We start from the raw sequence: 11,746 nt of genomic DNA, 5'->3' as shown, positions 1-11,746 counted from the left end.
CTTCCAGCTTTTACAAGTTACTTTTGTGGGGGGGGGGGGGTTGGGGACAGGTGCTAGGGATTGAAACCAGGACCTCATACATGGGAAGCAGGTGCTGAACTCCTGAGCTACAACCACTCCCCTTGCTAGTTACTTTTAATGTGAAAATTTTGCTTTTAAAATTTACTTTAATGTGTAAATTATTTTAATGTGAAAAACCGCTTCTTAATTCATCTGCTGAGTTTAGGGTATTTGTGTGTGCACATGTTTAACCACTGAACTTGTACAAAATGATGTGACTTATTCTACTCAGCTTAAGGGTCACCTCCAGTAAGAACCATTTCCACCACCTCCCATCCCCCACCCCATCTCCACACTCAATGCATATTCTGCCTTCTCCCACGCTGTTCTGTAACTGTGTTTCTATGCCCATTGCGCTCCTAGTCCTTAAGGTCCTCGAGGATGGGGACTGTGCCCTTTTCATCTTTGTGTCTCCAGAGTCTAGCTTAGATGATAACACAGGGTAGGTACTCCCTAAAAGTGTTGAATGACTAAATGAATCCCTTCGTGGGGCTAAGTGAGCATAAATATCACCATATGGAGTGTGTCATAAATTTTATATCTATTTAATATTATAAAGGTGGACAGTTTTGTGAAAGTTTAGTTTACTGTTTGGGACCTTGCCAAGCTGACTTATATCCTTGCCTTTCCTTCCTCTTAAAAACTGCAAAGGAAAGATAGAGAAAAGAAATGCTTAAGCATAACACCACAGACCAATTTAAAAAGAAATTCAGCTGGAAGAGTTAGAAGTTCATGAAACTTGTGTAAGATACCTCTATAAAGCTATATGGGGAAAATTGAAATCTTTGGTCATGACAGTCAGCCATCAGGGGACAGAAATTTCAGACAAATAGGCCAGAAAGTTTCCAGAAAGAAACAGGGCAACTGCTCAAGAGCCATATGACTGGGAAGTTTTGATAAGGACATTTAAGCAATGGGAAGGTTGAGTTTATTCTTCATTTCTTATCTTTATATTGTATCTATCTCTATATCCAAATCTATATCTATACCTATACTTATATCCACTTATTTTTGGGGGGCTTTTTTCAGTTGTAAATAAAGAAGTATATTTAAAATGTCAGAAAGATTATACATGCTTAAATGAACAAAGCAGATTTTAAAACTGAATGTACAATATGACTCAAATCCCATTAAAAACATATGAAAGAAAAACAAGATTTTGAGTTGCTACCTCTTGAATGATAGTATTATTGGTGATATCCTTCCCGTCTTTCTGCTTTTTTGAATTCCCTTTGTGTTTTTTGTTGTTTTTTTTTTTACACTGAGAAGGTATTTTTTATATACATATTTTTAGGTACAGGGGCTGGGGATTGAACCTTGAACCTTGCATGTGGAAAGTAAGAAGGTATTATATTAAGAATATGGAGAAACCTCTCCATGTTCTTTTTTTTTTTAAGTTGTAACATGCCATCCTACAACCTATTAGTAAAAAGTTCCCTAGTCTTCTCAGAGTAGAACAGAGATTCGTAACCTTTTTTGCTTCATGGACCCCTTTGCCATTCAGGTGAAAACCATGGACCTCTTACTAAGTCCACACTATACTGTGTATTATTTAATAAATATTTCACACCAGCACCAACATGTCCCCACATGAATTTCAATTCAAGTTCATGGATTCCTTGTTAAAAACCCCTGGAGCAGAGGAATCAGCTGTGCAGGTGGAACTTTCCTGAGGAATTAACTGCCTGTGACTCAACCCACGTGAAGATCACAACTTTAACACGGCCTGCCAGGCCTGGTGTGCTCCCAGGCTTCCCTCCCTCTCCAGCTTCTTTCCTGCTCTTCAGCCCCTGGGGCTGTCCCTTGGCTCCCAGGCTGCTCCTAGGCTCCTCTGCCCTAGGATAGTCACCCTAACTTCAGTGATAACTGCTAATCAAATTTCAGTCCTCAGCTCCAAGGTCACTCCCTCAGAGAGCTTTCCTCAGTTTCAAGTTCCCAGAACACTCTTTCATTGCACCACATTTTTTTAATGGATTTATTTTGTGATTTTTATTTAATATTGGATGCACTCCTAAACTGTGACCTACATGAGGGGTAGGGATTGTGTTTCTTTTTGCTCACTATTGAATCTTGGTGCTAGCACCCTGCCTGGAGTCTTAAAGGGACGTACTTCTTCTGCATGCAAATGTACCATGGTAATAACATAAATAAAGTTCAGAGAAGAATATGGGAGGGAGCATTTTCATTGTGCTCATCAATCAAATCAATAGCCAACAAGTATTTGCTGAGCATCCACTTACCCTCTGCAAGGTACTGGGGGAGATGTAATATATAGGAAAGGATCTCTGCCCTCAGGGAACTTATAGTATACTATGGAGATATGAGAAAACACTCATATGAAATAGATAACTATTGTTACTAATTAAATTATATTGCAATCATATCTTATTTTAATGGCAACATAATTAGAACCCACCTAAATCTCCAACATGAATTATATGCATATGAGTGAATGATATTCAGCCTGAACAGCTTTTAAACAGTCATTCCCTCCCATTAGTATTTCTAGTAATCCTTTTCTGCTTCCCTCATTCTTCCTAAAATTTAACATCATTGAGTTTAAAGCACATAATCAATAAGAACCTATCAATCTACATCACACCTTCCCTCATCTCAATCTGAGAAATTTTTTTAATGAAGCAATGCCAAAAAAGAGGGGCTGGGCAGTAAAAATAAAAACTGAAGGAAACAGGCACAAGTCATATGGAAATAATAGCTAACACTTATAGTGTGCCAGGCACTGTTCTAAGCACTTTCCCTGTAAATGCATTTAATTTTGCTAACACTTCTATGAATTTGGTGACTAAGTATATTCATTTATTATTATATCAGAGGAAACTTGAGTCACAAAGAAGTTAAGTAACTTGTCCAGGTCACACAGCTGGTGGATGGTAGAACCAGGCAGTCTGGCTCCAGGTTCTGGGTTCTGAATCAGTGAATTATGCTACCTCAAAGTTCCCCATTCTTCCTCTCCTTCAACTTCCCTCACCCCTTCCACCAGTCATTCCTTCATTACCACCTTCTTTACCACTCTTTCTGTTTCTATTTTGTAATTCCTTCTTCTGGGTTCCAAATTCCTAAATGCAAATGCAGCCTTAGATAAATCACCTTTACCTTTGGTTTTCTTCCAGATCTTTCTATTTTATTCCATTTTTAAAATCTTTCTTTGAGATATCTATGTACAAGGTGTACCAATTATAGAATGAATAAAGAATAGCATGTACTACCACACAGCTTGATTGCAAGATGTATTGGAATGATGGTTTTCTGACTTGATACCAAATACTTGATAGTTGGGTCTGCTATCTGACACCAAATCTGAAAAGCAATAATAATAACTAACATTTGTTGAATGCCAGATATTGTTTCAAGCACTCAACAGGTATTAATCCATTAAGTCCTACAACAACCGTGAGAAGTAAGTTCTATTCAGTATCATTCTATTTCACAGTTGAGAAGACAGAGGCACAGAGAGTTGATGTGAGGTGCCAAGGTAGGGCCAGGATGTCTCAGGCAGTTTAATAGCACAGCCCAAGTTTTAGCCACTACACTGCACAGTCCATGGGAATAGAGATACTAATCCTTCCTTTTTTACATCTTTTCTTCAGACATACGAAGCAGGAGTTCCTTTCAAATGATCCATGTCTGTTTTGTGTGATTTCAAAACACGTTCCAATAATCCCCCTCAATGCCAGAAAGCCCTCAGTGGCTTTTTCCTTTACTAATTATTATTTATTCTTGTTTCTATTTTTTGCTCCGTTCCCTTAGATGGTTGCTGGAATAGAAAACAATTCTTCACTGAGATTTCATGATTACTGGAAAATTTACACTAGGATGTTTTAATTAACATAAAACATATTTTCCAAATGTATAACCTTGAAGTGTGATTCATTATATAACCCAAGGAAACCTGGGGGTGGGATTCTCTTCCTGCCCCCCCTCTCGACTGGGATGACTGGGAGGGATCCACACTTGCCCCTTTTTCTAGACTATCTTCCATGGAAGTTAGCCACTCCTTGCTTCCTCAGTGACTGGTATTTCTAAGCTGCCAAAATTGTTCTTGCATTATCAACGTTCTAACCTCATGGGAAGGGCTGTGGTAAATTTCTGGAATGTGAATAGGAAGTTGCCTTTTTAAAGAGCCTGACGCTGAGGGGAGGCAGTGAGACTATAAGAAGTCTGGGTCAGGCAGAAGGCAGAAAACCAGCAGGAACTGCAGAAGAGATGGTAAGTTCACTTTTCTCATATGGGAAGGGAGATTAAGTGGACATAAGGACTGGGGCTGAACCAGGCAGTTAAGAGTCCAAATGTGAGGGGTAACAATAGTTATGTAGCTTTATGTTGAATAGGCCTTTAGAGTAAGCACTTCAAAAGCTGCTGTCCACTTTGACCCTCCCAACAACCTTATGAGGTTGGGTTATTTCTGTTTTCCATATGAAGACACTGTGGCTTACAGAGACTAGTTGCTTTACCCAATTTGACTGCTGTCCTTGGTGTCAAAATCCGGATTCTGGCTCCACAGCTGCTGTTCTCCTTCCAGGAGCTCGCAGGGATCTTCTTGGGGTCTTCTTAAATCTGCAACTCCCTGCTCCAAACTTGCTTTTCTCTCTCATTTGAAAGAAACGCAGTGCAAGTGCCCTGTGACAAACCTGTGGTAGAAAGGTTTCTTACACCCAGTCCTCCTGTTTCTTTCTCTGATTCTTTGGAGTCTGCTGAAACTGATCTATCATATTGTTTCTATTTCTTCCCTAAGTCTCAATCCTGTTTGTCACTCAGTTTCTATCTGTAAAATGAGTGTATTAGTTCTCCATAGTGTCACTGTGAAGATTAAATAAGATTACACTGAAAAGCATTTAGATGTGAGACTAGTATATATAAGTGGTCAATAAGTGTTAGTTATTACTTTTTTGAGAAAGAGAAAATTCTTGGGATAGTGGGGTTGGAGATCCAGGGAATACCCAAGAAAGACTAGGCTTTCTTGAACTCAGCATGGTTTTCCTAGATCAGGCACACATGGCCATATGACCTCTAATTTTACCCCCAACTTACAAGGGGTATCCCATACAATACCAGTGTCCAAAATCCTGCTGTCATGTTTACTTCAGCTCACTCTACATCTTTGCTTTACTATTCATACACTTTTCAAGTGCTTATAATAAGAGTTTTCTTTGTTGGAAGAACAGAGTTAAGTGGAAGGAATTTGAGCCTGTCCTGAGTTTGAAATCCAATGATGTAAGAACATAGATCCTTTTGTCTTATCTTTCATATGTCATATTTCTCCTGAATTGATCAAATGAAATAAATGAGGAGTTATTCCTCTCTTCCTTCTGTCCTCTCTTCAGTTTCTTCTTGTAATTCAGAAGCGTGTAAACATATGAGTTCATATGTTTTGAGACTCTGATGAAAACTACAACTCCTCTTTCTAAGATAAAAACACCAATATCCACATGAACACCAGCCTTTGGTAGGCTACTGCAAGGGTCCCAGACCTCTGTATGGATCCCAGGTTAGGAACCCCACCCTGTGGCCTCCTATGCTTTACGCTCAGAAGCTCCTCCTTAGGCACGACCTCTACAGTGCAGTGCGAAGGATGCCAGGCCTGGAATTGTTTTTAATATTCCAAAGATAAGACCTTTTCTTTGGCTCCTGAGTACATTTGGCTTCAGGGACTCAGGAACCTCAAGCTGCCTGTGCAGGTTCTACTTCAAGTTCAGAGAGTGGCTTTAATTAATCTCTAGGACCTGAAGAAAATAGTTTAAGATTATCTGGTGGAGTGTTTTCAATCAGAAAGACCTCAGAGATGGAGTTCTTAATTAGTAACTTACTTACAGTTAAATTATGCCAGTGTTAGGGTTTTAGTAGGCTAAGGAGCAGGTCTGGATTCTCTTCCATTTGTACATGGTAACCGTCTTAGGGCTGTGACTTCCACTCCTCATTTCTTTTCATTACCTGATTTTCAAAATGCAACAAATGTTTTAGAATCTCCTGGGCTGACCACTGGCTCTTAGAAAGTGCAGCTTCAGTGTCCTATAAGTGGAAGCTTATTAATCAAACTCACAAAATTCAAAATATGATTCACTACCTAAGAAGTGACAGTGAGAAAAGACCCTAACACCGGTGAGCAGGTAATGCCATCCATTACACTGTCTTCCTGGTATCTAGCCCTCTGACTGAAGAGCAGAACAGAAATTTTATAAAGCCAATTAGAGCTAACCCTTTGTTTTTGTAGGGATATATCTCAGTCATGGTCCAACAAGAATTTTAAATTTCTTTTAAGTGTACTATTTTATCTTTTAATGTTAATGTTACCTCCTAAATAATGGTGAGTAATAGTCTAATTTGAATATTTGCTTTGATTCTGTGTTACCATCCTGGACTTCTCTTTTTTATTTCTAATTTGCTGTTGGGCTTAAAGATTATCTCTTTTCTCTCCGTGTTTCAATTTCCATATTTAAGGAAGGGCTAGTAAAAGCTGTACTATACTACCTCCACCACCCATTATTTCACCATCAAGGGAAATAATACATCTAGTTATCATGCCTTGTAAAATCTGGATATTGCCAAGTTGTTTGGTTCTGCCTCTTCAATGACTCTCATATCTTCTTTCCATCTTTGCATACTCACTGATCCCCTCCCAAGCCACACCCTCTTTCAGCCCCACTGGAACTGTCTGAATAGTTCCCTCTTTTTGAAAATCAGCCTCCCTGCCTCTAATCCATCAAAAACACCACCATTAGATGCACCTGATCCTGCCAGTTCTCTGTTAAAACCTGTAGTGGGTCCCTTCTGACAATAGGCATTTCAGACCCACATGGTCTGGTACCAGCCTACCTTCTCAATTAACCTCTGGGTACACTCTGCACTTTGCTTCCACTTTATTAAAGCCTTTGCATTGGCTTCTCCTTCTGTCTTAATGTTTTTCCCCCTGCTTCTCCCCTGGCTGCTTTCTTCTGGTCATTCTTCTCTCAACTTAAATGACTCCTCCTTAGAGAGGTCTGCCCTGCTCTCCCTGTCTAACGTAACCACCATTCACACTCTATCACATAACCTTATTTTAATTCTTTATCTACCACTTATCACTCTCTTCTATTTTCATGGTTTTTTTTTTAGTACTGCTTTTCATTTACTGCTATTTGTTGCACCTTCCACGAGGACAGGGATTTTGTCTATTTTCTTTCACTATTTCAACCTCAGTGCTTAGTATAGTGTCTAACACATTGTAAGCACTTAATAAATAAATTGTTACTGTAACAAATAATGGAAAGAACACAAGGGGATTACAAGATAGCACCTATCTTGGTATGGAAGAGGAAGGAAGTGGGGGTAGGGAAGGCTTATTTTAGGAGCCTTTGGACCTTATAGAACTAGGCAGACATGGAAGAATGAGAGAGTGTTCTAGGCATAGGAATATAGAGAACATACAGTGCTTTCTGGAAACTAAAAGTTATTTTGCTATAACTGCATTGCAGAATTGAGTGGAGGGATGTGGATTCAGAGATGATGATAAGAGATGAGACCAGACAAATGGGAAGAGGCCATATCTTGAAGGGTCTTACATGTACCATCTTGAAAGGTTGGATATATCTCTCAGAAAGGAAGACTGGCTGAAAGATTTTAAGTAGTAAAGCAATATAATCATGTTTTTGTGCTAGGGCTATCAAACTGGCTGCATTCTAAAAGTAGATGAGTGGTTCTGGAAGAAAAGAGACCTATTAAAAGATGATTGCCCTAGCATGGGAGAGAAATAAGAACTGAACTAGTGCTGTCACAGTGAAATGGAAATTTGGAGGATGGCAAGGTATCTTGTTAGAAGGTAAAGGCAATAGGTTTTGGTGACAGGTTGATGTGAAAGTTTAGGACCCTTCTTCCTTCAGAGCTTCTGTGAGCAAGTAGGTGAGAGGGTTAGACCAGTTGTACTATTAATGGAATGTACATCCCTTATAGGAGTCCCTATTGGCATTAGAGCCTTGCAGAGTCACATCTAGTCTGGAGGGATTGATTGAAATTTGCTTTCTACTCTTCCCAAACCCTCTTCTAAGAGATGCTGCTGTTTAAAGCCCCCTGAGGTTTTCCTGAGATATACCACCTATGGGAACAGTCTTTCATTCCCCCAAGTCTCCTTCATTTACTCTCATACCCTTTTGCACCGAGTTAAGAGAGTAAATCCTGCTCATTTGTTCTTTCACATGGGATGTACAAGAGAGTGAGCCATCATGCTCTTTTTTCTCTCACACTAAAATGGAATGACACAAAAGGCCAAGGATATATATTTTTTGCACATCCTTTTTATGCTTTTCTATCTAATCATAATACACTTTTACTTAGACATAATCAATATGTAACCAAAGTACATGTAGTTGTAATTATCACGTATTTTCCATGTTTTCTATCTTACTTTGCCATTCCCCCACCACCTTTTACTCATTTATTTATTCAGCCATAAAATAGTCATAAAATGTCTCCTCTACTAGGGCTGGGGTATCAGATCTAAACACATCATAGTCCTTTCCCTTGAGAAGCCTATGCCAGCAGCTTCCTCCAGTTTTACACTCATATGTTTGCTTTGCTTTTGAATATGTGGGGCTCACACTCAGGAGAGAGTGATGGAGATGCTGACTGAGGGCCACTGGCAAATGGATGGCCATAAGGAGGGTCTGGGAAAGCGGTAGAGCAAGAACAGAATAGGACCATGGAGGTAGGAGCCCAGGGGGACCCTACCCCTGCAAAAAAACAGAGTTGAGGTAGATCCAAAGGAAGACTCCCAGAAAAATTGCTTAGAAAGTCAGAGAAACATTGAGAGAAGAACCAAGGGAAACATTTTAAGCAAAATTAAGCAGTATGTATTGCTTTGGAAAAGTCAAGGACAATGAGAATGGAAAATCATCCTTGGATAATTAGGATATCAGTGGTGAAGTTAGCAAGAGCAGCTTTGAAGGATGGTGGGACAGTGGACTGGAGAGTAAAGGGGAGGCAGGGAAGTGAAGACAGCTTAGCTGTAGAAGGAGGAAAGAAGTTGGGCAGTAACTTGGCAGAAGGACAAAAAAGTTAAGGGAGGGATATTAATTGATACTGCCTCTCTAAAACCATGAAGGTCTGGTCTACAATGTAGACAGGGGAATAGGGTCTCCTTTGTCAGATACCATTCTTACCACCTGGAGTGCTGGCAGCCATGGGTCTCCTCCTTGTCTCCTATGAAAAGTGAGGTCTAGGGAAAACCACTTGTTTCTTCCACTTTCTGCCTGCCCTACTCTTCACCTCACAATCCCGTGCAGTTCTTTGGAAATGCAAAGTCAAAGGGGATCACAGAGTGAAATGGCCTTAATGAAGATTTACAGAGGCACAGGATGTTATTCTAATGACCCAGTCTCACGCTGCTTCCCAGAGACTTCCAGCTTGGAATGGGCTGCCGGAGAACATGAAAGTGAAGTTTAAAGAACCATGTGACCACTTCTCTTAGAAAAGCATTTCCTCTCCTTTCAACGTTTAACCTGCTTAGCAACACAATTAGAGTCCTTAACTCTTTAGGAACTCAGATATAGCACAGTCCAGAAGACTATAGCACAGAGCAGGAACAGAAGTGAGAAGGTCTGTGCACCCAAAAAGAAGTTTCAAGGAAAATTGTTGATCAGGGGAAGATTTTTAAGTCACGCCTACCTCCCCAGCTCTACCCACACCCCCAAATCTGTTGATAAAACCCTCGTTGGAGCCAAAGTAGATAAAAGCCCAGGTATTGGTTCTTCTGAGGGCTACAGGACCCACAGGTTCTATGGTCATGGCAGATAGAGTTCAGTGCCATGTCAGTTGGCCCTACTTTGGAGTTTGTGTTCCTGAGTGTGATGGAGTTGGACTCAGGTGTGATCTTTGTTCACAAGCCTCTCCTGTTACTTTTACTGGACCTGTTGTTGGCATTGGGGTTTGGTGTATGCTCAGGGGACCTGAATCTCTGGACTGTCCATGTGATAGCCAGGCCCTGAGCCTCAACAGACCTGAAACTTCTACCCTCTGGTTTAATGAACTTACTCCAGCCAGTTAACAGGGAGGTCAACCACCACACCAGGGAGTCAAGAGTACCTACAACTGCAAGCAGGAGAATTGCATCCATCATCCATGTGAAATCTAAGCCCCCTCTCGATATAGAGGGGGAGTGGACATAACTATCCCAGGGTCCACAGGATGGAAGAATAGCGTATGGATTAGAGTGGGCTTATTGATATTCTATTCTGGAACTATTGTGATTAGTAATAGAAGAAAATGTAGCATTAATGTGGAGAAAGTGGCCATGGTAGCTGCTGAGGGTAGAGAGAGGGAAGAAGAGACATGATGTGGGAGCATTTTCAGGACTTGGAGTTGTCCTGGGTGGTACTGCAGGGACAGATTCTGGACATTGTATGTCCTGCCATGGCCCACTGGGTGGACTGGGAAAGAGTGTAAACTACAGTGTAAACCACTATCCATGTGGTGCAGCAGTACTCCAAAATATATTCACCCAATGCAATGAATGTCCCACGATGATGAAAGAGGTTGTTGATGTGGGAGAAGTGGGGGTGGGGCTATATGGGGACCTCATATTTTTTTAATGTAACATTAAAATATACAAAATAAAATAAGAAAAAAAAAATAAACAACCCTTGTTGGTTAGCCTTAACATTAACTCAGAAACTTGAACTTGGGGTCCATTAACATGGACAGACAGGTAAACCTGAAATTGTTTTAAAAATGGATTGCAAGTGTGCATTTTTTAATGATCCTGACCATGGTTTTTATTAACCTTTCAAAGGAGTTCATGAGTTCTAATAGAACAAGAATTACTGTCATAATCCTATATTCATCCAGGTGTGCAAGCTTGGGCCAAACACTTAAACTCACTGAGTCTCGGTGATGGACAGTGGTGGTTATCCCATCTTGAGCGTAATGGTCCAAAAGACCTGCTGCAGAATGTCTGCGAAAAGCTAAATTGTGGCAGTAATCTATATGGTTACCTCCAACTCTGAAATCTGAAATTATGAGAGAGGTGATTCTTGGTATATGGTGATTCAAAAAATAAAAAGAAGGGCGATATGGTCAGATTAAAGCAAGGGAAGATCACTGACTTGCATTTTCATTTCTTAGATATTGTACTTTGATCAGAAACCTCTAACCAGTCCTTTAAAACCTTGAAACATCATTTCCTGCTCTCTTACCTTATCTTTCTCTCTCTCTCTCTCTGTTTTGCTTGGTGTGGTGGAAGGTTTGCTGAGGAAATCTTGTTTAAATCAGATCTTACTTAAAATATTAAATTTTTTAAAGTTGAAAAGTGATAGAGTTGCAATTGGGGATGGTGGGCTGGGACATGGAAGTAGGGGGATCAGGCGCCCCACCTTGTCTCCTTCTACACACACTTGTCTGAGCTGATGACAGTGATCTCAGAGAAGCCTCTAGCTATGCTCTGCACAGGAAGAAACCCACTTCCTGGGGTGCCACCAGATGAAACGCCCTGTTCTCCTCCACCAGTCTACTTGAGAGAAGCCCAGCCCAGTTTCACAGGCAAACACTGCGGTCCCCTTCATGAAGTCCTCATGATTGAGTCCTACAGCAGCAATGTTTTGCTCTCATACCTCCAAAAAAATTCTGAAAAACTATGTAACTTCCTGCACCTTTCTAAGTTGAGAACTAAAATTTTTCATCAGAAATACTAAATATAATACAG

The 11,746-nt window shown here is 40.4% G+C and overlaps 1 protein-coding gene across 2 annotated transcripts in view; it reads left to right on the top strand.

The window, feature by feature from the left end:
* The first annotated feature begins 4,194 nt into the window (after nt 1-4,194).
* The window catches only part of SELP (selectin P), a 42,291-nt gene continuing 34,739 nt past the window's right edge, over nt 4,195-11,746 (top strand). Inside the window, exon 1 of one of the 2 annotated variants that reach the window (XM_004464168.5) lies at nt 4,195-4,287. In XM_004464168.5, coding sequence (XP_004464225.2) covers nt 4,285-4,287 — 3 coding nt within the window. In that variant the 5' untranslated portion in view covers nt 4,195-4,284. The remainder of the gene's footprint in view (nt 4,288-11,746) is intronic. The other variant, XM_004464169.5, reaches the window with a different exon arrangement.

The sequence above is a fragment of the Dasypus novemcinctus genome, chromosome 13 (genome assembly GCF_030445035.2).
Source record: "Dasypus novemcinctus isolate mDasNov1 chromosome 13, mDasNov1.1.hap2, whole genome shotgun sequence".
Taxonomy (NCBI): Eukaryota; Metazoa; Chordata; class Mammalia; order Cingulata; family Dasypodidae; genus Dasypus; species Dasypus novemcinctus.
The sequence above is the reverse complement of the archived record's forward strand: the minus strand, read 5'-3'. Positions and strand labels throughout refer to the sequence as shown.